General features: G+C 47.9%; 1 protein-coding gene across 6 annotated transcripts in view; it reads left to right on the plus strand.

Moving 5' to 3' along the window:
• Window positions 1–765: 765 nt before the first annotated feature.
• EFCC1 (EF-hand and coiled-coil domain containing 1) overlaps window positions 766–23,671 on the plus strand; it is a 52,330-nt gene continuing 29,424 nt past the window's right edge. For all 6 annotated transcript variants that reach the window (XM_064156314.1, XM_064156316.1, XM_064156317.1 and 3 more), the window contains exons 1-2: window positions 766–1,485; window positions 4,735–5,141. In XM_064156314.1, the coding sequence (XP_064012384.1) occupies window positions 796–1,485; window positions 4,735–5,141 (1,097 nt within the window). In that variant the 5' untranslated portion in view covers window positions 766–795. The remainder of the gene's footprint in view (window positions 1,486–4,734; window positions 5,142–23,671) is intronic.

Here is a 23,671-nt window from a genome sequence, read left to right on the forward strand (position 1 = left end):
AATGAAGTGATGCCAGATGAGCATCTTCCATAGCACTATGGCTCTGGCTCTCTCTGCGTACTGGGACCAGACTGATAGCCTGGAATGTTAGACATAAATGCAAGCTGTGCTGATCTTCCATCCTGCAACACACGTGAACCATGAAACCAATGTAAGTGCAGTTAAATGAAGCTCTAGACATTGTGTCCTTCACTCCCCTCCTCTGACTTGTTTGGTGTCAGGATACTGGAGCCCTGAAGCAGGCTGGCTAGAGAGGCTGCGAGATTCCTCCACCTGGCCATTGTGGTCCTGGGCAAGCTGCTGTGGGTGCCCTGCTTTAGCAGAGAGGTAGGACTAGATAATCATAGGATGGTCTGGGTTGGAAGGCACCTCCAAAGGTCATCTCATCCAACCCCCAGCATGCTGAGAGTCTATGGGTCTGTTTCTTGCCGAAGTGGATTCTGTGACGCTGTTCTTCATTGGTGCGGGACAAGCACCATAAACGAACCACTGCAGGAGTCAGAAACAAACTTCCAGCTTGGGCTTGCCTGGCCCCTTGTTCCCGACATCTGAGAACACGTTCCTGACATCTCCGCCCGAGACGGAGCGGAACGGCACCTGCCCGCCCAAAACGCTGACTCCCCCGGCGGCGGCGCAGGAGCCCGCAGCGAGACGGTGGCAGCCCCCGGGCCGCCGTCCCGCCCCGGGCCGCGGAGGCCGGGCGGGGCGGGCTGCGAGGCGGGGCGGGGGCGCAGGCGGCGGAGCGGCGGGCGCGATCAGCATGGTCCGGGGAGCGCGGCGGGGCGGGCGGGCGCGATGGAGCCGGCGGAGGGCTGGGACCCGTACGGGCGGCCGGCGCGGCGCACGCAGTGGCTGGTGAGCGCCCTGGCCTACCACTACGGGCTGGACCGCGGCGTGGAGAACGAGATCGTGGTGCTGGCCACCGGCCTGGACCAGTACCTGCAGGAGATCTTCCACCACCTGGACTGCGCCGGGGCGGGCAGGATCCCCGGCGAGGATTTCCGGACGCTGTGCCAGGTGCTGGGGCTGGAGGAGGCGGCGGAGGCGGCGGCCGACCCCGAGGAGTGCGCGGGGCTGTGGGAGGGCCTGGCCCCCGAGCTCACCTTCCGCCAGTTCCACGCCCGCCTCTGCGGCTACTTCAGCACCAAGGCGGGCAGCGGCCTCCGCTGTACCGTGCCGCGGCTGCCGCTGGGCCGGGAGAGCGAGCACATCGAGACCCAGATCCGCCTGCGCAGCCCCCGCCGCCGCCGCCGCCTCCGGGAGCCGCCCGCGCCTGCCGCGCCCGGGAGACCCTCGGGGGAGGCGGCGGCAGAACGGCCTCCGGCGGGGCTCTGCTCGCGGGAGTGCTACGAGGAGATCGTGGCGCTGGAGCAGGCCGAGGACCGCATCGCCAAGCTGGAGGAGGAGAACGGCAGCCTGCGGGAGCTGGTGGAGGACATGCGGGCTGCCCTGCAGAGCAGCGATGCCCGCTGCTTGGCCCTGCAGGTGAGTGCGGGGCCCCGGTCCCTGTAGCCGGTCCGCAAAGCCTTCCCTCGGCTGCCTGCGGCTTCAGTTGCGCCTCGAAGTAAACCAGGGGAGTCTCAGGTTGAATTTTAGCAACAGGTTCTTTACTGAAAGGGTGGCCAGGCATTGGAACAGGCTGCCGAGGGAGGTGCTGGAATCACCATCCCTGGAGGTGTTCAGCTGTGGTCATAGCAGTTTGGGGCATGGTTGGTGGCTGGACTCAATGACCTTCAAAGTCTTTTCCAATCAAAACAGTTCAGTCATTCTATGATTCTGAACTTTGCTGAAGGGGCCCTCAAACATTGGAACAGGTTCCCCAGGGATGTGGCTGAATCCATATCCCTGTAAGCGTTTCAGAAGAAGCAGAGATGTGGTGCTGAGGAGTGTGGTTTAGCCCCAACCTTCGCAGAGACAGAGAGCAGATGGACTTGATGGACCGAAAAGTATTTTCCAACTGAAACTACTCTGTAACCTGTGTAGGTTAGGACAGATGCTACTCTTCCAGAAGCATCCAGCATTAACAAACTCTTGTCCCCAGATCGATTTATTTGGAGAGCTGGCATGAACCTGGATTCCTCTGACATCTCTGGCATTAAGTTTTTATCAAAGGTCAGTTATGTAGCCTTTCTAAGGTGAAAAGCTGTCTTTTCACCAGGGTGATGTTACATATATTTACAGGATGCACTGAAAGCCACCTGGCTCAATCTGGAGGGAGCTCAGTTTCACAAACTCAGGTGTGTAGTGCTGCTTTTTCTATTGCACATGCAGCCAGGCAGTTGCATACTATGTAACATCTATATACTGCATACTGTGTACATACTATGTACAATAATACACTATATCACATATGTCATAGAAGCATTAAGGTTGGAAACGACTTTCAAGATCAAGTCCAAGCATAATGCAGCTACCATGACCACTAAACCATATCCTGAAGAGCTGCACCTACACGCTTCTAGAACACCTCCAGCAATGGTGACTTCAGCACCTCCCTGGGCAGCCTGTTCCAACGACTGACCACTCTTGCAGGAGAGAAGTTTTTTCCTAATCTCCAACCTAAACCTCCCCATCACAATTTCAGGCCGTTCCTCTCTTCCTGTCATTAGTTACTTGGGAGAAGAAACCAACACTGGCCTTACTTCAGCCTGCTTTCACATAGTGGTAGGGAGCAGTAAGATTTCCCCTCAGCCTTCACTTCTCCAGACTAAACAACCCCAGCTCCCTCTCCTGCTTCTCATATGACGCACTCCAGACCCCTCAGCAGCCTCGCTGGTCTTCTCTGGGCACTGTCCAGCACATCAGTGTCTTTCCTATACTGTGGCATCCAAAACTGAACACAGTACTCAAGCTGTGGCCTCACCAGGGCCAAGTACAGGAGCACTACCACTTCTCTCTCCTGCTAGACACACTGGTTTTGCTCCAAGCCAGGATGCCTTTGGCATTCTTGGCCACCCGGGCACAGGCTGGCTCATGTTTAGTCACCCATTCACCAGCACCCCAGATCCTTTTCCACCAGCTGCTTTCCAGCCTCTCTGCCCCAAGCTTGTAGAGACTATACACCCTGGTGGGTTTTTTCCCAAAGTAACTTTTGTATTCTCACCTGCACATGTACATTCAATGACTCATTAAGACCCAAGAGCTTTGCCTCAGCAACAGTGGAGGTGTATTTTCTTCAGAGTGTGGTCAGGAGAGTTCAGAGCTGGAGCCAGTTCTGCAGACTGGCTGGTGAGTAATCTCTGACTCCTCCACTGAGCTCCATTAATTCTGGGCCGGATTTCTGTCCGGTTTCTGGTTCTGCTGCACTGGCTGAGGTGAAGGGCAAACTAACCTACCAGCAGTTAAACTACTCTGGCATGAAATAGCATGAAACAGGTGAAGTGCTGACAGTCTGAGTTCACCACTTGATCTGGTGGGTTTGGTCAGATTTGGATTAATACTAGCAACACAGAGAGCTCAAGTCCACACATGACACTTCCATTTGGCTTTAGCTTGCTGTCCATCTTTGCAGTGTCCAGCCATGGCAGGTGAAAGCAACTTGGACCATTTTCACTGGAAAAGTGAAAGAGGTGGAACTTACAGTGTTCCAGCATGTACCTGTTGCTCCTTGTCCTATGATGAGACACCACTGAAAAGAGCCTGGCACTTTGTTTTTAGCACTCACCCCTCAGATACTTACAGAATCATAGAATGATTTAGATTGGAAGCTCCAACCCCCTGCCATAGACAGGGACACCTTCCACTAGAATAAGTCACTCAAGGCCTCATCCAACCTAGTCTTGAACACCTCCAGGGAGGGAGCAGCCACAGCCTCCCTGGGCAACCTGTGCCAGTGTCTCACCATCCTTACTGTAAAGAACTTCTTCCTAACATCCAGTTTAAGTCTCCCCTCTGCCAGTTTAAACCCATTACTTCTCATCCTGTCATTACAAGACCTTGTAAATAATCCCTCCCTAGCCCTCCTATAGGCCCCCTTCAGACTCTGGAAGGCTACTACTAGGTGTCCTCAAAGCCTTCTCTTCTCCAGGCTGAAGAACCCCAACTCTCATAGCTTGACCCTAATATGATTCCCTCTCAGTCTTTCTTCAGAGGGCAGATGTTTAAGTCCCTTCATCACCCTTGTAGCTCTATGTTGAATTCTCTCCAGCAGATCTGTTTCTCTCTTGAACTGGGGAGCCCAGACCTGGACACAGTATTCCAGGTGTGGTTTCACTAGGGCAGAGTAGAGGGGCAGGAGAACCTCCCTAGATCTGCTGGACATGCTTCTCTCGATGGACCCCAGTATGCTGTTGGCCACGAGAGCACGTTGCTGTCCCATGGAGAACTTGCTGTCCACTAGGACTCCATGGGGCTGCTTTACAGTATGATGATTGCTAGTCTGTACTGGTGCCTGGTATTGCTCCTCCCCAGATACATGACTCTACAGTTGTCCTTACTGAACTTCATGAGGTTTTCCTTTGCCCAGCTCTCCAGCCTGTCCAGGTCTCACTGGATGGCAGCATAGCCTGATAGGGTGTCATCTACCCTTCCCCATTTGCTATCATCAGTGAACTTGCTGAGGTTGCACTCTCTCCCCACATCGAGGTTGTATTAGTTGCTAGTTGACTATATGTCATTAAACCCAGGCCAAGCCAACCACAGTCACCACAATCCAGCCATTTTCAGTCTTGGTTGAAATGCCAGCTGCATTAAAACACATTGATTTCTCCCTGCCCTCTCTTCCTGTTCATGCAGGTAGGACTGCGGAAAAGCCATGCTAGCCATAAGGAAAAGGGGACCTGTTTTATAGGGAGTAAGAAACTGCTAACCCAAACCCATTCCCAGCCCAAGTGCCTTCAAAGTGTTCTGAAGGAAGCTGAACTCATCCGGAGCTCCAGGGATGGGCAAATTGAAGAAGCAATTAGGTTCAACCAAGAGCTGGAAAGAGAGCTGAAGAGCTCTCAGGAAGCGCTGGTCAGTCTGGAAGACTGCAACCGTAACCTGAAGAGGGAACAAGCAGAGATGAGGAAGAAGGTTGAAGAGGCAAGACATGCTGTCCTTAACAGCCTTGGCAAAGTGAAGGAGCTGGAAGTGAAAGCCAATGAGGTGCCACATCTGCAAATATACATCCAACAGCTGGAGTCAGAACTGCAGCACTATAGGTGAGTTTCAGCCGGTCAAAAATTGCCTCTAACATCGCAGTGTTGGAACTCAGGTTGAAAGGTCCCTGCTTGTGGCTTAGTGAACACCTCCAAACACATCTTCTGCAATAGTGTCCCAGGTTGAGAACTGTAGGATTAAAAAAGTCTTCTGGGGACTAGAAGACTGTTATTCAATCCCATAATTCTGCTATCTCTTTATAAACTCACAGCAAGACCAGCTCGTTCTCCTTTCCTCCTCCTCATGCCCTGTGTCTGCCAGGAGCCACTTTATCAGGAAAAACATGTAAGCAATAGGCCTGGTTTGGGGCCTCCAGAGGCTTGTGTTTAGGGCTCTTGGATGGCAGAGGCATTGAGGGGGGGAGGATTGGAGCACGGGGGAATACAGATTTAGTTTTGGGTAGGGGGAAAATTCAGGGGCGTTTGCCATGGGTGCAGTAATTGTTTTGTGATGTCTTCTCTGTCTCTCTCTCCAAATACAACTCTGTTTTTCCTTCCCCAATTTCATTTGAGAGCTTCATTTCTGTCAGCTATCTTTAAAAACCACGACGTACAGCCAGAGGGAAATTAGAAGCTGCTCACTGATTTGCTTGGTAGGGATCTGTAACATAATGGGGTCTTTCAGTGGAAAGGAGGCCAAAATAAGGATGCTGGTCTACAGAGAGCTGAGATTACTCCTCAGACACACAGCAGTAGGACTCAATGCAGTACTGCTTCAAGAAAGCCTCAGAAGGAATTGCTGACAGTTGTTCAGAATCCATTGGCAGCACACTTGCTTTTTCACCTTAGCTAGGTGATAGCAGTTCAGGCATTTCCTGCTAGTTCTGTCACGTGTACAGAGCCAGTTCTGGCCTGGTGGCTGAGGCTCCATTTCTTGTGAATGCTGTTCAACTAGTCATGGAATCATGGAATTGTTTTGGTTGCTGAAGACCTTTCATCAAGTCCAACCATTAACCTAGCACTGCCAGGTCATCACTAAACCATGTCCCTCAGCGCTGCATACACATGGTTTTGAAACCCCTCCAGTGTTGGTGACTCCACCACTGTCCTGAGTAGCCTATTTCAGGGACAGACAACCTGTGTGGGGAAGAAATGCACTTCTCCTGGTGCATTTTGAGGCCATTTCCTCTTCTCATATCACTTACTACTTGGGTGAAGAAACCAACACCCACCTCACTCCAACTTCCTTTCAGATAGCTGTAGAGAGCAATGAGGTCTCTCAGCCTCCTCTTTAGGCTAAGCAACTGCAAGTCCCTCAGCTGCTCCTCTCCAGCCCTGTTCTCCAGAGCCTTCACCAGCTTTATTGTGCTTCTCTGGACCTGCTCCAGCACCTCAATGTCCTTCTTGGACACCAGTGCTCAAGGTGTGGCCTCACCAGTGCCCAGTACAGGAGTTCAATCACTGCCCTAGTCCTGCCTGTCTCACTATTGCCACTCCAGGCCAGGATGCTGTTGGCCTTGGCCACCTAAGCACACTGCTGGCTCACCTTCAGCCATGCAACACAGGCAGGCTCTGTGCTTTCAGTGTCAGGAGGCATCTCTTTAGCAGCACTGTAAGTAGTTGCTGCAGGTAGTTCTGTTTGCCTGCCTTCTCACCACAGCCAGAGCTGTTGTGGAGTCCCTGTCCATGTCTGCTGTGCTCTTCTCTTCATTCTCCAGCACTTCTTTTCTCAACTTTGTCAGCATCTCACCTGCCTGCTTAGCAGAGTGGTTGCAATCCAGGCTGGTATTTGTCTCTCCAGTGTTTCTCTTTGTTGTGATACCTGGCTCTTCTCTGGACCTGTTCTAGGACCTCACTGTCCTTTTTGTGTTTGAGGTGCCCAAAACTGAACCCAGTACTCAAGGTCTGGCCTCACCAGTGTTGAGCACAAGGACAAGCACTACCCTGGTCCTGCTGGCCACACTATGGCTGGTACAGACTAGATGCTGGTGCCCATCTGGGTATAAGAAAACCATCCACAGCCAACTTGTGGCCAGCACATTTATATTCTGCTGTGACTTTGTTTCTTTCTCACTGGCGGAATTTGCAATACTTCAGCTGAGCAAACTTAAAACACCTTCCTAAAGCCACACAATAATAGAGTAGGAGTCTCCAAACAAAAAACAATATGTAGTGGGGGCCTCAAACGAAAAATTACATCATCTAACATTTCTGCCCAAGCTTCAAATCAACCTTTGGAGTGAAATCTTGTTTATATTTTTCCTGCCCTGAAGCAAAGCTAATATTTGTATATTTTTCCTGCCCCTCCTAAGCCCACTATTTTAATACATTGTCTATTCTGAGCTCCCTGTCTCTTCCTAAACTTATACTTCCTCTGTTTGCTTATGAGAAGTCATAGTGAGTTATTTGTAGCATCACAGCTATTGTACTGCTCATGAAGTGAGGAAAGACTAAAAATAATGATTGTCTCCAGTGTCTTTCTGCAGGCATTGTGTATGTTAATCTCTCTGTGGTGGCAGAAGATAAAAGCCTTTATTGAAACACCTATAGGATGCTGTAAACACTGTGAGGGCACATAGTGTCCAAGATGACTGTCATTTACAGAGCTATCTGGATGAATACTACAACTCTGGGTGCTGAGACATCACACTGTTAGTGTGATCCAGTCTATAAAGTTTTCCCTAGCACCAGCACCAAAGATGTAAGATGAATTCATGTCCCGCAGAGCTGCTTTGCTGAAGTAGGATGAAGGATGAAGTCTCCTTTTAACAGGTAGAGATGAAGTAGTGTAAGACAATTAGAAATGTCAACAGGGCCTTGCAGAGCAGGAACATTTATGGGTTACATCAAAACAAATGTTAGGAGTTTAAAGATGCAAATGGAACGTTCATTGTTGTATAATCTTCATTTGTAGTAGTTACAATTGCATGCTCCTTTGAAGTGAGTGCAAAGCTCAGGAATGGTGCTAGACTGACCATGTGGAAACTACACCCCTTTTTAAGCCCTGTGGCACACTTAGCACACGCCCAGGCCAGCTTCCACGCGTCAGACCTTTTAATGGATCTTGAGTTTATGGAAGCCAGAAAGCAGTTCTGTCTCCCTGCCTGTGTCATACAGCTCGAGGCTTATACAGTTTAAGAGCAGAGCTGCTTAACAATGATTGTGACTTGCATGCCTGTGGTCATATTCAACAGCTCTGCACTACTTGTAATGCCATCATTCCAGATATTCCACAGTGTGGCACAGAGATGTCCAAACTGGTAGGAAATGGTGAAGGGTCTGGAAAAAAAGGCTGGTGAGAAGCATCTGAGAGGATAGGGGTGTTTAGTCTGGAGAAAAGGATGCTGAGGGGAAAGATTCTACAGCTCCCTGAAGGGAGCTTGGAGGTGGTTGTTAGTCTCTTCTTCCAAGTAATAAGTTATAGGACAAGAGGAATTGGTCTCCAGTTGCACCAGGTTGGATATTAGAAAAAATTCTTCCCAGAAAGGGTTCTCAAGCCCTGGAGCAGGCTGCCCAAGGAGGTGGTTGAATCTCCATCCCTGGTAATGTTTAAAAGATGTAGACGTGCTGAGGGACATAGTTTAACCTTGCCAGAGTTAGATAATAGTTGAACTTGATCCTAAAGGTCTTTTCCAGCCATAACAATTCTATCATCTATGAAAGAGCTAAGTCAAGCAGCACACAATCATTGGCATCGCAGTTTGTCCCACTCAGTTCCCTTCCTTACACATCTGCTACAGGTAGCAGAAAACTCTTTCTTCTCATAGAGAATCACCTCCTCCTCTTGTACAGAAACCCAAAACCTATGGGTGTAGTTTGGACTAAATGCTTTTCCCATTCTGGACTACTTTTCCCATTGTCCAGTATGATATAGAGACTAACCTCTAAATACTGTTCTTCCCTCCCAGCTGGGTGGCAACTGTGTGCTTGTAATTTCTCCTTCAAAAGCTGAAGCCTAAGTGAATGTAGTGGCCAGGTCCCTGGACAGATTCTGGTGACCTCCACTCTATCCTAGAAGAAATCATTAACAGCTATTCCCTGAACTCCTTCCTTTTTGGTAGGTTTTGCTCCAGCTCAAGGTGACACCATCCATGTATTCTAATACAGACACAGCATGTTAGGAGTTGGAAGGGACCTCTGGAGATCTTCTAGTCCAACCCCCCTGCCAGAGCAGGACCAGAGAATCTAGCACAGGTCACACAAGAACACATCCAGAGAGAGATGGAAAGTCTCCAGAGAAGGAGACTCCACAACCTCTCTGGGAGCCTGTTCCAATGCTCTGGGACCCTTACAGTAAAGATCTTCCTCACGTTTAAGTGGAACCCCCTGTGCTGCAGTTTCCATCCATTGCCCTTGTCCTGTGCCAGAGCATAAGTGAGCAGAGGCTGTCCCTGTCCCTTCCTTCCTGACCCCCAGCTCTCAGATATTGATGAACATTGATTAGATCCACTCTCAGTCTTCTCCTCTCCAGCCTAACCAGCCCCAGGGCTCTCAGCCTTTCCTCATCAGGCAGTGCTCCAGTCCCTTCATCATCCTTGTAGCTCTATGTTGGACTCTCTCCAGCAGATCCCTGACCCTCCTGAACTGGGGAGCCCAGAACTGGCTGCAGTATTTTGGGTGGTGCCTCCCCAGGGCAGAGTAGACAGGAAGGAGAACCTCCCTCTGTCTGCTGAACACGCTCTTCTTAATGCCCCCCAGGATGCCATGGCCTTCTTGGCCGCAGGGGCACACAGCTTTCCCATGGAGAACTTACCCACCAGTCCTATGATTTATATATACAACAATTCTACTCCACTAACAATGTCACATCTACTGCTTCTTTTTAGCCACTCAGCCATTTTCCCTGTCAGAAAAGGACTTTAGGTTAGTTTGATGTGCATTGTTCTTGCCAAATATAAGTTGGCTGCTCTATAGTACATTGGAGGTGGCTCAGAAAGTGAATGCTTCATAAAGTTTACAGATTCTTCTTCTCTTAAATATAATTGGAAGGACTCGCCTAATGCAACAACCCTTTTTTGATCCCAGTGTAACAAATGAAAAGGAAGGTCATTTAGAATGGAAATGGGCTTCATAATGGAGATGCTCACAGAGGGTTTCTGCCAGCAGCACAGTAATTACAGAGGTCAGAGGAAGGGCTCATAAAATACCAAAACTGCTTCCCATACGCACGGTCAGTGTCCCAAATTACTTAATTATCCATCAGCATTCACATGTGTTATTGAGTAGGAATCCTTTATACATGGAATGCAAAGAGTTGTAAGGAGCCAGAGGGTCTCCCCTCAGCCTCTTTTTCTCCAGGCTGAGCAACCTCAGTTCCCTCAGCTGCTCCTCAGGAGGCAGAAGGGGATAATGGAGGTACAGCTGTATGTGGTAAAGAGAAGTATGCTGAGCAATTTAAATACGTGAAGCTGCCATGGAGGGCAATGTCAAGCATCTCTTTCTCTGCCGGGGCAGGGTTTATTTCAAATGCAATGAGAGCCCTGTGCTTCTTTCTAACATTAATAATGCTTCTTTCCCAGAATAACAGTAAGCTCTTTACTTCAGATCCGTGTAAATTAATGCAAGTGCCCTGGTCCCCAGGGAAGCTTGTACTTGTGTGCTGGTTCTGACGCTGGAGCTGTAGCCAGTTCTCTGGCCCTTTCAGGGCTGGGCTCTTCCTCACACAGCCTTTGCTCCTGGGGACTTTTCCCTGCTTTCTCACTAAATCCTCCTTTTCATCAGGCTTGCTTTATTTGCTCTGTGAGGGGTAAATCTGTGAGCACAATAGCCATGCCACACACAGGGACCCTGTCCCTTCACCGAGGGGGGGGGATGTGCTTTCACCGTGCCTCAGGCTTCCTCAGATTGCTCTACGGAGGCAGCGTTTGTTCAACCTGCTGGAGCCAGCCCTTAGCAGCTCCCCCACACTCACCTTCCTGGGGACAGAGAGGTCAGAGTGTGCTGCAAACCCTGCCACAGAAACAAATAGGTAGTGTGAGCTTTGTCATCTCACACAGGCCGTCTGACACATGCAGCTGCCTTTTAAAGCTGTCTCCTCCTGCCCTTCTGGCTGTAATCAGACTCCTGCTACCCCTCGGACGGTAGTCACTGTTTCTGCAGCCACTGTCTCTCGGATTAGTGCCTGAAAATAGTCAGCAGCATGAGGGACCCCTCCAGTGGCAGCCATGCATCTCCTTCCCTCAGCTGGCTGCTCTGACAAGCTTCATCACATCTCCCTCACTTTGTAGCCTTTCCCCAAGAAAATGGGCAGCTTTTCCTGGCCAAGCTTCCAAGGTGATGCAGCATATCTTTCCTTAATGACAGCAGAGACTGAACATTAGTGCCATGTATAAAAGTCAGGGACAAAACACTCTCCCACTCCTTTCAGCTCATTTCTTGAGATTGGGCTCTCTGTCAGGGAAAGCACAGAATTGTTTTGTTTAGAAAAGACCTACAAGATCATGAGTCCAACCTTCAACTCAACACCACCATGGCCATTAAACCGTGTCCCAGAGTGCCATGTCCACATGTTTTTATAACACTTCCAGGGATGGTGACTCTATCACCTCCCTGAGCAGCCTGTTCCAACACCTGGCCACTCTGGCAGGGAAGAAATTTTAACTGATCTCCAACCTGAACTTCTCCTGGCACAATTTCAGGCCATTTCCTCTCATTCTATGGCCTGATACTAGAGAGGAGAGACCAACTCCCACCTGAATCCACCCTCCTTTCTGGGAGCTGCAGAGAGCCTCCTTTTCTCCAGTTTAAACAACCCCAGGTCCCTCAGCTGCTCCTCTGTTTGTTCTCCAAACTCTTCACCAGCTTTGCTGCCCTTTTCTGAAGCCACTCCATCACCTCAGTGTTCTTCTTGGAGTGAGGGCCCAAAGCTGAGCCCAGTACACAAGGTGAGGCCTCTATTTTATTCACCTTTTAGCATTTCTTCCTCTTCTATGTTTATAATCTAGAACTAGACCAGAGAGTTAGCTTTAAACTACCACACATGGCCAGCAGATCGAGAGAGATGATTCTGCCACTCTGCTCTGGTGAGACCTCACCTGGAGTGCTGTGTCCAGCTATGGAGCCCTCAACAAAAGGAAGGACATGAACCTACTGGAGCGAGTCCAGAGAAGAGCTACAAAGATGATTAGAGGGCTGGAGCAGCTCTGCCATGGGGACAGGCTGGGAGGGTTGAGGCCGTTCAGCCTGGAGGAGAGAAGGCTCTGGGGAGACCTTTGAGCAGCCTTTCAGTACCTAAAGAGGACCTACGAGAAAGCTGGGGAGAGGCTGTTTTGGAGCGCTTGTAGCAGTAGGAGAAGGGGCAGTAGAAGCAGAGCAGGGTAGATTTAAGCTGGACATTAGGAGGAAGTTCTCTACTAGGAGGGACATGGCACTGGATCAGGTGGCCCAGGGAGGCAGTGGAGGCCTGAAGAAATTCAAGGTTAGGCTTGAGGGGGCTCTGAGCAACTTGGTCTAGTGGGGAATGTCCCTACTCACTGCAAGGGGACTAGGTGATCTCTAGAGGTCCCTTCCAGCCCAGTGCATTCCATGATTCTGTGATACCTGAAGGGTGGGGAACAAGAGGATGGAGACAGACTTTACACAGTGGGTGCCTATTAGTGCAATAGGCACAAGCTGGAACACAGGAAAGTCCATCTAAATGTAAGGGTGCTGGAGCCCTGGAGCAGGCTGCCCAGAGAGCTTGTGGAGTCTCCTTCTCTGAAGAGATTCCAGAGCCCCTGGACATTGTGATCCCAGGCAACCTGCTGTGGCTGAGCCTGCTTTAGCAGGGGGGTTGGGCTGGATGATCTCCGGAGTCCCTTTCCAAAGCAATTATTTACTCTTAGCTCCTCATTACACTTTCCTTCAGGACGCAAAAGACAGATGCTGACAATCCAAGTTTTCAAACAAATTAAACTAATTTGTTCTGCTAAAAGATTCTCCTCTCAGAACATGGAAGAATTAATGATCTGCAGGGGAGGAGGCCTTGATTGTAAGCCAAAAGTGACAGTGATATGGCAAAGATGAGTGAAGTCACCCTAGTAAAGTTCATGCTTAAAAAATAAAACACAGCTCAGCAAAGAGCTTTTTGAACTTAAGCACCAGAAAAATGAAATAATAGTGGAATAACAAAAATCTGGCAGTGCTAGAGGGACCAGCCCCACTCAGACATGCCCTTTGGTTTGCAAGAAATATGTTGTGTTTCAGCAGCTTTCTTCAACCAGCTGTCTTTTAGAGTTAGTCATCCAGAGACAGAAATTAATCCAGCCTGATAATAAATTCAGGGGCAACCATGCTATTTCATCAGTAACTTAAAGGCTCAAAAAGCTCCTCTATGCAGAAAAAGAGGGGGGAATCTACATAGTAAAAGGAATTCAATCCATGACTCCATTAGGAACTTGTCATAATGTAACCCACCACCAAACTACATTCTTAAACCCCATCCTCAGCAGAGAGCAGGCAAGGTGAGAAGAATTTAAATACCATCAAGTTATTCAGACACTACCAGGAATACTCACATAGAGGTGGATGGCCTGTCCCTACTTAAAACTGCTTGGACTCTGAGGAATGAGGTGATAAATGATTTTAGGAAATGGAATCATAGAATAATAAAGACATTTTGTTTGGAAATGACCTTTAAGATCACAGACTCCAACCATTCTCTAACTCTGCCAGGTCTGGTGCTAAGCCATGTCCCTCAGGACATTGTCTCTGGAACACCTCCCTGGGGAATCTCTTTCAGTGTTTGAGAATCCTTTCAATGAAGAAGTTTCTTCTAATATCTAACCTAAGCCTCTCTTGGTGCAATTCAAGGCCATTTCCTCTTGTCACTTCTTACTAGGCAGAAGAGACCCATCCCCACCTCACTCCAACCTCCTTTCAGGGAGTTGCTGAGAGCCATGAGGTCACTCTTCAGCCTTCTCTTCTCCAGACTAAGCAACCCCAGGTCACACAGCTGCTCCTCTCCAGCCCTGTTCTCCAGACCCTTCACCAGCTTTATTGTCTTTCTCTGGACCTGCTCCAGCACCTCAATGTCCTTCTTGGAGTGATACATCCAAAACTGCACCCAGAGCTCAAGATGTGGCCTCACCAGTGCCCAGTACAGGAGTTCAATCACTGTCTTAGTCCTGCCTGTCTCACTATTGCCACTCCAGGCCAGGATGCTGTTGGCCTTGGCCACCTAAGCACACTGCTGGCTCACCTTCAGCCATGCAACACAGGCAGGCTCTGTGCTTTCAGTGTCAGGAGGCATCTCTTTAGCAGCACTGTAAGTAGTTGCTGCAGGTAGTTCTGTTTGCCTGCCTTCTCACCACAGCCAGAGCTGTTGTGGAGTCCCTGTCCATGTCTGCTGTGCTCTTCTCTTCATTCTCCAGCACTTCTTTTCTCAACTTTGTCAGCATCTCACCTGCCTGCTTAGCAGAGTGGTTGCAATCCAGGCTGGTATTTGCTTCTCCAGTATTTGTGCTCTTTGTGATACTTGATAGGTTTTCCTGTGTTTGCTTGGCAATCTGACTCTCAGCAATTCAGAACACCAGCCACTGAAACACCTAAGGGAAGCTGCAGTCACAAGCCCCCCAGAAATGCTGCCCTCAAACTATTTAAAAGTCTAGGAAGGGATGCCCTGCACTGGAAGTAAAATTGTGTTAAATACATCTGGTCTTAAAGCTTTATGTTCTGAGATAATCCCAAATGAGAAACTCCAACACAAACTGAGGTTTTTAGGTCTGAAAGAGGTAAAAAAGAAGGGCAGGAAGATCGCATGAGCAGAGTATTTCCTTCAGTCTGTTATAGAATCATAGAATGATAGAATCAACCAGGTTGGAGGAGACCTCCAAGATGAGAAGAAGAGAAGAGGTATTTCCTCCATTCCAGATATAGAACCTATCTGTATGCTCAAGGCAAGCAACCTGAAAGATGCAAGATCTATCAAGAGAATGGCTTTGGTTGTTATTTACAGAGATCATGGGGGGAAAAAAGGAGATGTTATCCATTTTTACAGTTTTTCACTTAAACTCAGATCAGATGAATAGATCTGCATGTCCTTAAAGGATCACAAAATTGCAGCTCAGCTTCAGAGCCTGAAACTATAAAGGATGGAATGAAGGCTGATGGTTATTGCAGAGTGCTGGAGCTCAGGATGGTGACTCTGTTCTTTTTGCCAATGCCATTTCACAAAGGAATGGACCTTATGGAGAGAAAAAAAATGGACAATGTCAACTGTAAGCTTTGAGGCCGAGGCATCTTTAGAAACTTCTGTATAACAAGTGACTTCAGCCTTCACAGCAGCCTTCTTAAAACCACTTGAAAAACAAGCTGTAGAAGCTGTGACTGACCATGTGTTGCAGGCCTTCCTTGCTTGTGGAAAGAAAATGTTCTCTGAAGGGTGCCTGAGCCTGGAGTGCTAATTGCCACCACATCACCCACTATCCCTTGCCAAGAGCAGAAGTGCCAGGTGTTAGGAATCAGATTACAGTGGAAAGACCCCAACCCTTTCCATAAATCTACAGGGCAAAATCCAGCCCTGTGCTTTGTTTTTCACAGCAGAAGGTTTCAGAGAAGGTTCATGATGTCACATTAATCATAATGCTGAAAACTCTAGTAGTCACAGCACATCTGCTCTGCTTTTATTCTCTCTGCTTGACCCCCATCCCATGCCCTTGGCATTAGTTCACGTAACATAAAGAATCTGGAACTACAGATGGTGAAGTTAGCCCATTTCAAAGCAGAACATTGTTGGGCTGAAGCTGAGCTGGGACTGTTTTAACACTCCTGGAGCTGGTAGGTCTGTGTAGCACTCTGCTTAACAGAAAATTACTCAAGCAAAGCAAAGCCAAGCCAAGGGTTATGAATAGTGCAGAAAAGTAGGTCACGCTACTCAGTTCTGTGCCATCAAACACCCAAAAGTGGCATTTCCAACAGTATAAACACAATGGGAGGTACACCTGGAGTTTGTGGTGCATTGGTGAGTTGACTCCCAGCAAGCCCACACTAGAGCCAAGGGCATCATTAGTGCATCAGCCCAACCTTCTGAGGCTGCTGCTGGGCTGCACAATACAACCTCCAACCCTGTGTGATTAATCTCAGAGATTTTACCCTGCACATCACAGGCACACCCTTTGAAAGCACAGATCTCAGAGATGCTTTCTACTGTGGGAGTCAGTCTCTTCTGCCAGCTAACAAGTGCCAGGGCAAGAGGAAATGTCCTCAAGTTGTACCAGGGGAGGTTTAGGTTGGACACGAGGAATAATTTCTTCCCCAAAGGGGCTGTCAAGGCCTGGAACATGCTGCCCAGGACAGTGGTGGAGTCCCCATCCCTGAAGTGGTTTCAAAGCTGTGTAGATAGATGTGGTGCTTTGGGCCGTGGTTTAGTGGTGACCTGACAGCTAATGGTTGAACTAAATCATCTCAAAGATCTTTTCCAACCTAAACAATTAATCTCTATGAAGAGACATCAAGGAGGCTCCTCATAGTGGGTTAATTTGGTGGCCTGACAGATCTGCATGACTTGAGGCAATCAGAGGGATCACTTGCAGCAGCTGCTCTGACACAGGCCAAGTATGCAGGCTGAAGAGTTCACAGTTTGGAAACACCTTAAATTGGTTGTTTATTGAGGTCACATCAGGCAAAATTTCACTTAGACAAAAAGAAAAAGCAGACAAAGTTTTGTCTTTTATGTAGACATTTTCCTGCTGCAGTATTTTGATTTTTCCTATCTGAATGTTCTGAAATCAGTATAGCTACATCAGAATTCTAAATGCTGTAGAAGAGAAGGCTCCAGGGACACCCTAGTGCAGCCTTCCAGGATTTGAAGGGGGCTACAGGAGAGCTGGACAGGAGAGGGACTTTGTCTACAGAGTGATAAGACAAAGGGTGATTGCTTCAAACGGAAAAAAGTTGGATTTAGGTCAGACTTTGGGAGGACAATTCTTTCCCAGGAGGGTGGTGAGGCTGGAACAGGTTGCCCAGAGAAAGTGTAGAGGCTCCAAGTGGAAGCTGGAAGTGCTGAAAGCCAGGTTGGATGAGACCTTGAGCAATCTGGTCTAGTAGGAAGTGTTCCTGCCCATGACAGGAGGCTTGAAACTGGATGATCTTTAAGGTCCTTTCCAAACTAACCCATTTTGTGATTCTGTGATCTTAAGACATGAAAAAGCAACGAAGGCAAAATGTTTCACATTGAAGAGGCAATTTCTTGAGATGCAAAGCCCTTTTTCCTCAGATTCCTAATTCAGCCAAACAAATCAAAAAACCAACAAAAACCCCAAACAAACCCCAACAAAAAAATTGAACTGCTATAAGCAAAAGTTAGTCTGAAAAGTGTTTTCATTAATGAAAGTAAATAGCTCTGCTTCATTTCCACTACTATCCTCAGTCCTCAGGGACTACTCCTTTAGCAGAGGAAAAGGACAACCAAAAATAAGAGCTTATGTTGTCTGAAGGGCTTTATTTCTGTCCTGCTGAAGCTCTAGCTGTGGTGTGACTGGTTTTGCAGAAGGAAAAGTCTTCTGGCTATCAAATATTACCAGTGCTAGCAGGATATTCCTGGGTAAATGCATTGCCTTTGAGTGGGGGACCTTTCAGTGTAACCAGGAGGTTGGTACCCTTCAGAGCAGTGATGAGTGATTAGTGTACAGCAGAATTGTACACTGGGTCTGGTCTTTTGCTGTCAGTCCTGCCCTTGCTCCTGCTTTGCTGTCTTTGCTTTGGGGTCTTTTTTGTTCATCCTTATTTACAGTTTCCAAATGATTTGGGGTTTTGTTTATTCATTCATGTTTACAGTTACCAAATGATGCTCCAAATGCATTTTAAGATAAGCAATTCTTAAAAGGAGGTAAATTTAAAGCACTGGAGGTAACCAATATGCAGTATATGAGTGACCTAAACTCAAATAATCCTGATTAAAGATCTAAAACACTGAGAGTTTTGAAGCATTTAGATCTGTACTTGAGATAAATCAGAGAAAGTGTCAATCCCTAATGCTTGGCAGTGGTTGTAGAGTACTAAAAGTCAGCTTAAATTGCACTTCTCCAGCCATATCAGTTAAGGCTCTGCTCCTTCAAACAGCACCGTCTGGCATCAAGCAAGTCAGTTCTTCTAGTTAGAGTACAGGTTCCTTATGACCTAAATTACCTCTATCAAATGATGGGAGCTTTGGAACAGAAGATTATTAATGCTGGAAAGGTAGCAATTATTTCTTCCTCTTCCAAGCCAAGTGAGCTTTTCTGGGGCAGGCTCCCCTGGAGTAGCTGAATTAATGGAGCTGTGTTTTGTGAGTGAGCCTAATGCACAGCACAGGACTCAGAAAGTAATTGAAGCTTTGCTGCCTCCCGTTCTCAAACTGAAACTCTGATGCCATTACTCTGCATTTACCTGCCATTATAGAGGAGAAACAAACAGAAAATAACCTCTAAACAAAGCCATGACAGAGCCCACACAAAGCCCATCCTGAGCCCTCCACTTTATCTAGTCAGTCCCTGGAAGGCAGAGCTGGACCAACTATTGCTTCCCTTCATGTGGCTCTATAAAGAGAAGGGCAGGGTGAACAGGAGCAGTTCTGCTCATTACCGTGAAAAAGGAGCTGTCAAAGTGTCACCTCCTTTCATCCTTCCTCCCTTGCCAGCCTTTTTTTTTTTTGCCTAGAGAATGGAACCTTAAATCAAACAGTCAGAATGAATGATGAAACTGCACAGTCTGTACACAACAAAGCGGGAGGCTGTGGGGAGCAGTAAAAAGGGGCCCCTTCGAAGGCAGTGGATAACACTCAGCTGTTGGTTGCCTTGATTTCATTACAGCAGAGGCTGGTGCTCAAAGAGCCATGGTGGGAAGACAGAGCCCTTCCTTTTGCAGCTACAAACACAGCCTGGAAGGGTCCTGCCTACATAAAGCAAACTATAAGTGTGGATATTTATCTCTGGTCGAAAGGAATGGGCTTAGTAGGGCAACCAGTGTAATGAAGATCTGAGCTAGCAGCAGTCAGGCTTCAGGAAGGGTCAGAGTGTGGCTTCCAAAAAAGGCTTCAACACTGGCAACAAGAATGGCTGATTTGAATTCTGTGTTGAAGAGAGAATGGTCTAACAGCTCACGGTAGCCGAGATGGATGACATAACAAGTAGGGTATGGTACAAGGTGAGGTAGCTGAAGAGTCCAACCAGCATCTAATATGACAACCCTGCACAAGTCCCTGCCTTTAGGTCATCCTTTCACCTTCTGGGTTCTGCTTGGGGGATGCCTTTGTCCAGTTTCAATTCACTTCATTCATTTCCATTCAAACCACAGAAGCTCCCTGCTGAGCTGGAAGCCAGCAGGCACTATTCAAAGTGGATGTCGGGTTTTGTGTAGGAGACAGCCACACCAACATTGCAAAGATCTTTTTGAGTCGTTTATGCCTACAGCAAAATTTAATCTGAAAACCTGGACTCGAGTTTCTGACCTGCTGGCACAGCAAATATCTTCCTGCGTAATTGAAAAGGAGCATTTGTAAGAGTGTTGGCCCCAGGGTTGTCAACACAGGCTGGGGGCACAAAATGCTGTGCCTTTATCAGAAAGGAAATATGTGCTTCAAAACTGACATTTGTTTTGCTGTTTGCATCTATCTGGCGTGGATCTATGTTGGCATTTCTCTGTGCACATTTTCTCACTGCAGGTGGCTTAGTGTGTGCATAAAAATAGAAGCATAGAATTGGGTTGGGTTGGAAGAGACCACTAAGATCATTGAGTCCAACCATCAACCCAACACCACCAGGGCCATCAAACCATGTCCCAAAGTGCCATGTCCACACATTTCTTGAATATTATCTCCACCTCCCTGGCAGCCTGTTCCAATCCCTGACCACACTTGGAGGAAAGAAAAGTTTCCTAATCTCCAACCTGAACCTCCTCTGGCACAATTTCCACTTGTTCTATTGCCTGATATTAGGGAGAAGAGACCACCCCTCACCTGGCTCCAACCTCTTTTCAGAGTGTTGCAGAGAGCCAGAAGGTCTCCCCTCAGCCTCCTCTTCTCCAGACTGAACACCCCCAGTTCCCTCAGCTGCTTCTCACCAGCCCTGTTCTCCAGACCCTTCCCCAGCTTTGTTACCCTACTCTGACCCCAGTCTAGCACCTCAATGTCCTTGTAGTGAGTGGCCTAAACTGCACCCAGTACTCAAGGTGTGATCTCTCCAGTGCTGAGTACAGGAACATAATCGCTCCCCTGCTCCTGCTGGCCATGCCATTGCTGATCCAGGCCAGGATGCTGTTGGCCATCTTGGCCACCTGGGCACACACTAGCACATGTTCAGCTGTCTGTCAGCTGACACCCGCAGGTCCTTTTCTGCTGGTCAACTTTCCAGCTACTCTACCCCAAGCCTGGAGTGTTCATAGGGTTGTTGTGATCCAAGTACAGGACCCAGTACTTGGCCAGGTAGGCTGGATGTTAGGAGGAAGCTCTTCACAGAGAGAGTCATATTGCCATTGGAATGGGCTGCCCAGGGAGGTGGTGGAGGCACCGTCCCTGGAGGTGTTCAAGCAAAGCCTGGATGAGGCACTTAGTGCCATGGTCTAGTTGATTGGACAGGGCTGGGTGCTAGGTTGGACTGGATGATCTTGGAGGTCTCTTCCAACCTGCTTGATTCTATGATTCAGGATTCTGTTGAGTACTTCTAAGGGCTGTGCAGTACCTCACATCCACCATGCACATGCAAGTGCCTCTCCTATATCTGCTCATAAATGCATGTCTAACATGGTTTCTCACACTCCGTTCAGCTGCCAGGCAGAGCAAATGGTCTTCTATAACCATGGAGAAAGGGATTTTGGTCATTGCTAGTCCAGGTACGCTTGAGATAGAAACAGAGCATTACATCTCATTGCAAAAAGGGATGAAGAGGTTCTCAAATGTATTCAGGGGGAATCTCTTTGCCTTTAAAAGCTCTGCATGGGCATAGAGTAGCCTGCATATCCAATTGGAAGAGAAGCAGACTGAGGGAGCTGTGCTGTCAAACACAAATCTTAAGTAGATTACTTGAAGCAAATTATTTAATCTGTGGCACACATTCAGACCATTTGGATTCTTCAGTTAATATTCATGAGTGAGGCAGTTAGCCCAGACTGAGACCACAGCATGGCTTAGGAGTACAGAGAATTTGGGCTTAAAGAGAACTGCTGTAGGTTTTTATGAATAAGTGTATTCCAACTACTCAAACTGCACTGTTAAGGCTTAGTTCAATGATTGTAGTAATTCCTGCAACCAGAATAATCAGAAGAGTAAAATCACAGAATGGCTTGGGTTGGAAGGGTCCTTATAGAGCATCTAGTTCCAACCTCCCTACCATGGGCTGAGAATTAGATGCTCCTTAAGGTCTCTTCCAACCGTGACCATGGGCAGGGACACCTCCCACTAGCCCAGCTTGCTCAAGGCCTTGTCCAGCCTGGCCTTGAACACCTCCAGGCAGGGGGCATCCACAGCCTCCCTGGGCAGCCTGTGCCAGGGTCTCACCACCCTCACTGGAAAAAAATTCTTCCTAATCTCCAGTCTCAACCTCCCCTCTTCCAGCTCAAAGCCATTGCCCCTTGTCCTGTCACTGCAAGCCCTTGTCAAAAGTCCCTGCCCAGCTCTCCTGTAGCCCAGTTCAGGTACTGGAAGGCTGCTCTAAGGTGTCCCTGGAGCTTTCTCTTCTCCAGGCTGGACAAACCCAGTTCTGTCAGCCTGTCACCATAGCAGGGGTGCTCCATGCCCTGATCATCTTTGTGGCCTCCTCTGGACCTGCTCCAATAGTTCCATATCCTGTTTTAATTGGTAAGATGAGAAAGTAACTGCCTTAATAGCTATTCTTTGTCTGCAAAAGTGGCCAAGGACTGATGTAGATTTTGAACTCTGACATTAATGACTTTTATATCAGAAACCCTACTATTAGAGTGGTTATTGTGCCCTTGCTAGAACCCAAGATAAAAATACAGGCTGTATCCTGAGTGTTTTAGTCCCAGCACATGTACACGTGACAAAGGTGCATAGACTTCAGTAAAGTATTTGACAGTGTGTCCTACAGCATCCTCCTGCAGAAACCAGCACTCCCAGGTCCTTCTCCATGGAGCTGCTTTCCAACATGTCAAGCTCTCAGCTGTACTAGTGCAGGGGTTATTCCTCCTTAGGTGCAAGACTCTGCCACTTGCCTTTGTTTCATTCCCTGGTTTGAAAACACAGTTAGCTGCAGAAGTAGCAGGCCCCAACATTTCACATAGGCTAGGTGTGGCTCTGCTGAGTTACCAGATATGTACTGGGGAGGTAAGATGCAGTTAACAGCATTCCTGTTGTGTCCATCTATAAACATGGCTTAGTCACAACCAGCAGCATACCCATGCACATTAAACAAGCAGCTCATCTTCCAACAGCCTCCTATCACCTAGGGATCCTTTGCAATGGGACAATGACATTACACATTGAACTGAAGAGACCTAGACTCTTGATGCTAAATTGCCTGTGGCCAAAAAAAGCTATTTCCTAGAATCTCAAATGGTCTAGGATGGAAAACAGCAAACTGAAACAGTTCCACAGAATCAAATTGCCTGGTCCTGATTAAAAGGCTGCCAGCTGGAAACTGTTTGGAAATAAAGGCAGGCATTGAAGCTCTGCTGTGGCTCAAGATTTGGCTAAGCTCTTGGCTAAACAGTAATGATACACTCTGAAGTAACCTTTGATCCTACATGGCCTTCCTAAGAACTGAAGTAAACAGTAATCTTAAGGGATAGTGGGAACTTGCACACAAGCCATCCTATGTCTCCTACACTGCTGTGGACCCAAATTCTCATCATTCTGGTACCTAACAGCTTTGAAAGGAACTGCCAGAAATCTCAGCACAAGATACACTCTACTGTTACTGGTACAGACACTTGAAGGCTGCTTTAAGCAGATGCCCATGATGTGGTTTTAAGGTCATCTGAAACAGATCTGCATATGCTAGCCCTTTATTTTCTGTTACTGATGATGTGTGTGGGTTTTAACTAGAGATCTGGGAATGACCTGGCATTTTAAACAAATGCTTCTCCAAGAAAATGAAATGTATACACTGGCTGTTTGGGTTTTTTACCAGCTTAGACCTTCCATCAGATCTGGAGCTTGTCACTCCTCAGTCGAGCATTAATAGTGGCCCTTACATCTGAAGCTAAGGCCATTTCTGTTCCCGGTGGGATGGAGGGCCTGAAAATAAGCAGTATTTATCCTAAACATCCCAGTCCTGGCCAGGATGAATGCAGCTCAATGAGCCTTTGCTAATGCAAACCAGACTTCTGTGTGCTCATGGGATGCTGTCATTAATCCTTCGAGGACTGAAATGTACAGCTGGCTCCATTTACTGCCAGCATCTTTTTTAACTCACCCTCCAGCTGTATGATGTTTAATATGCCCATGCCCTGGTTCAAGGAATCTGCAATCCAACAATCCATGTGAACTCCTACCTTTAGCTGTTAGTGTCAGCCTAACAGAAAAATCACACTGAAAGGATTATCAGAGTAATGAAGGAGCGTTGGGAGCCCATTCAAGCTGTAAGTGCAATCAGGGTTGTTTGCAGAAGCATGGCTGATGGTTCGGAGGGAGAAGGGGGCTCTGTCAATACATTTCAGGGTTAACAGCACAGTGCTGCTGGCCT

This window comes from Pogoniulus pusillus, chromosome 16 (genome assembly GCF_015220805.1).
Source record: "Pogoniulus pusillus isolate bPogPus1 chromosome 16, bPogPus1.pri, whole genome shotgun sequence".
Taxonomy (NCBI): domain Eukaryota; kingdom Metazoa; phylum Chordata; class Aves; order Piciformes; family Lybiidae; genus Pogoniulus; species Pogoniulus pusillus.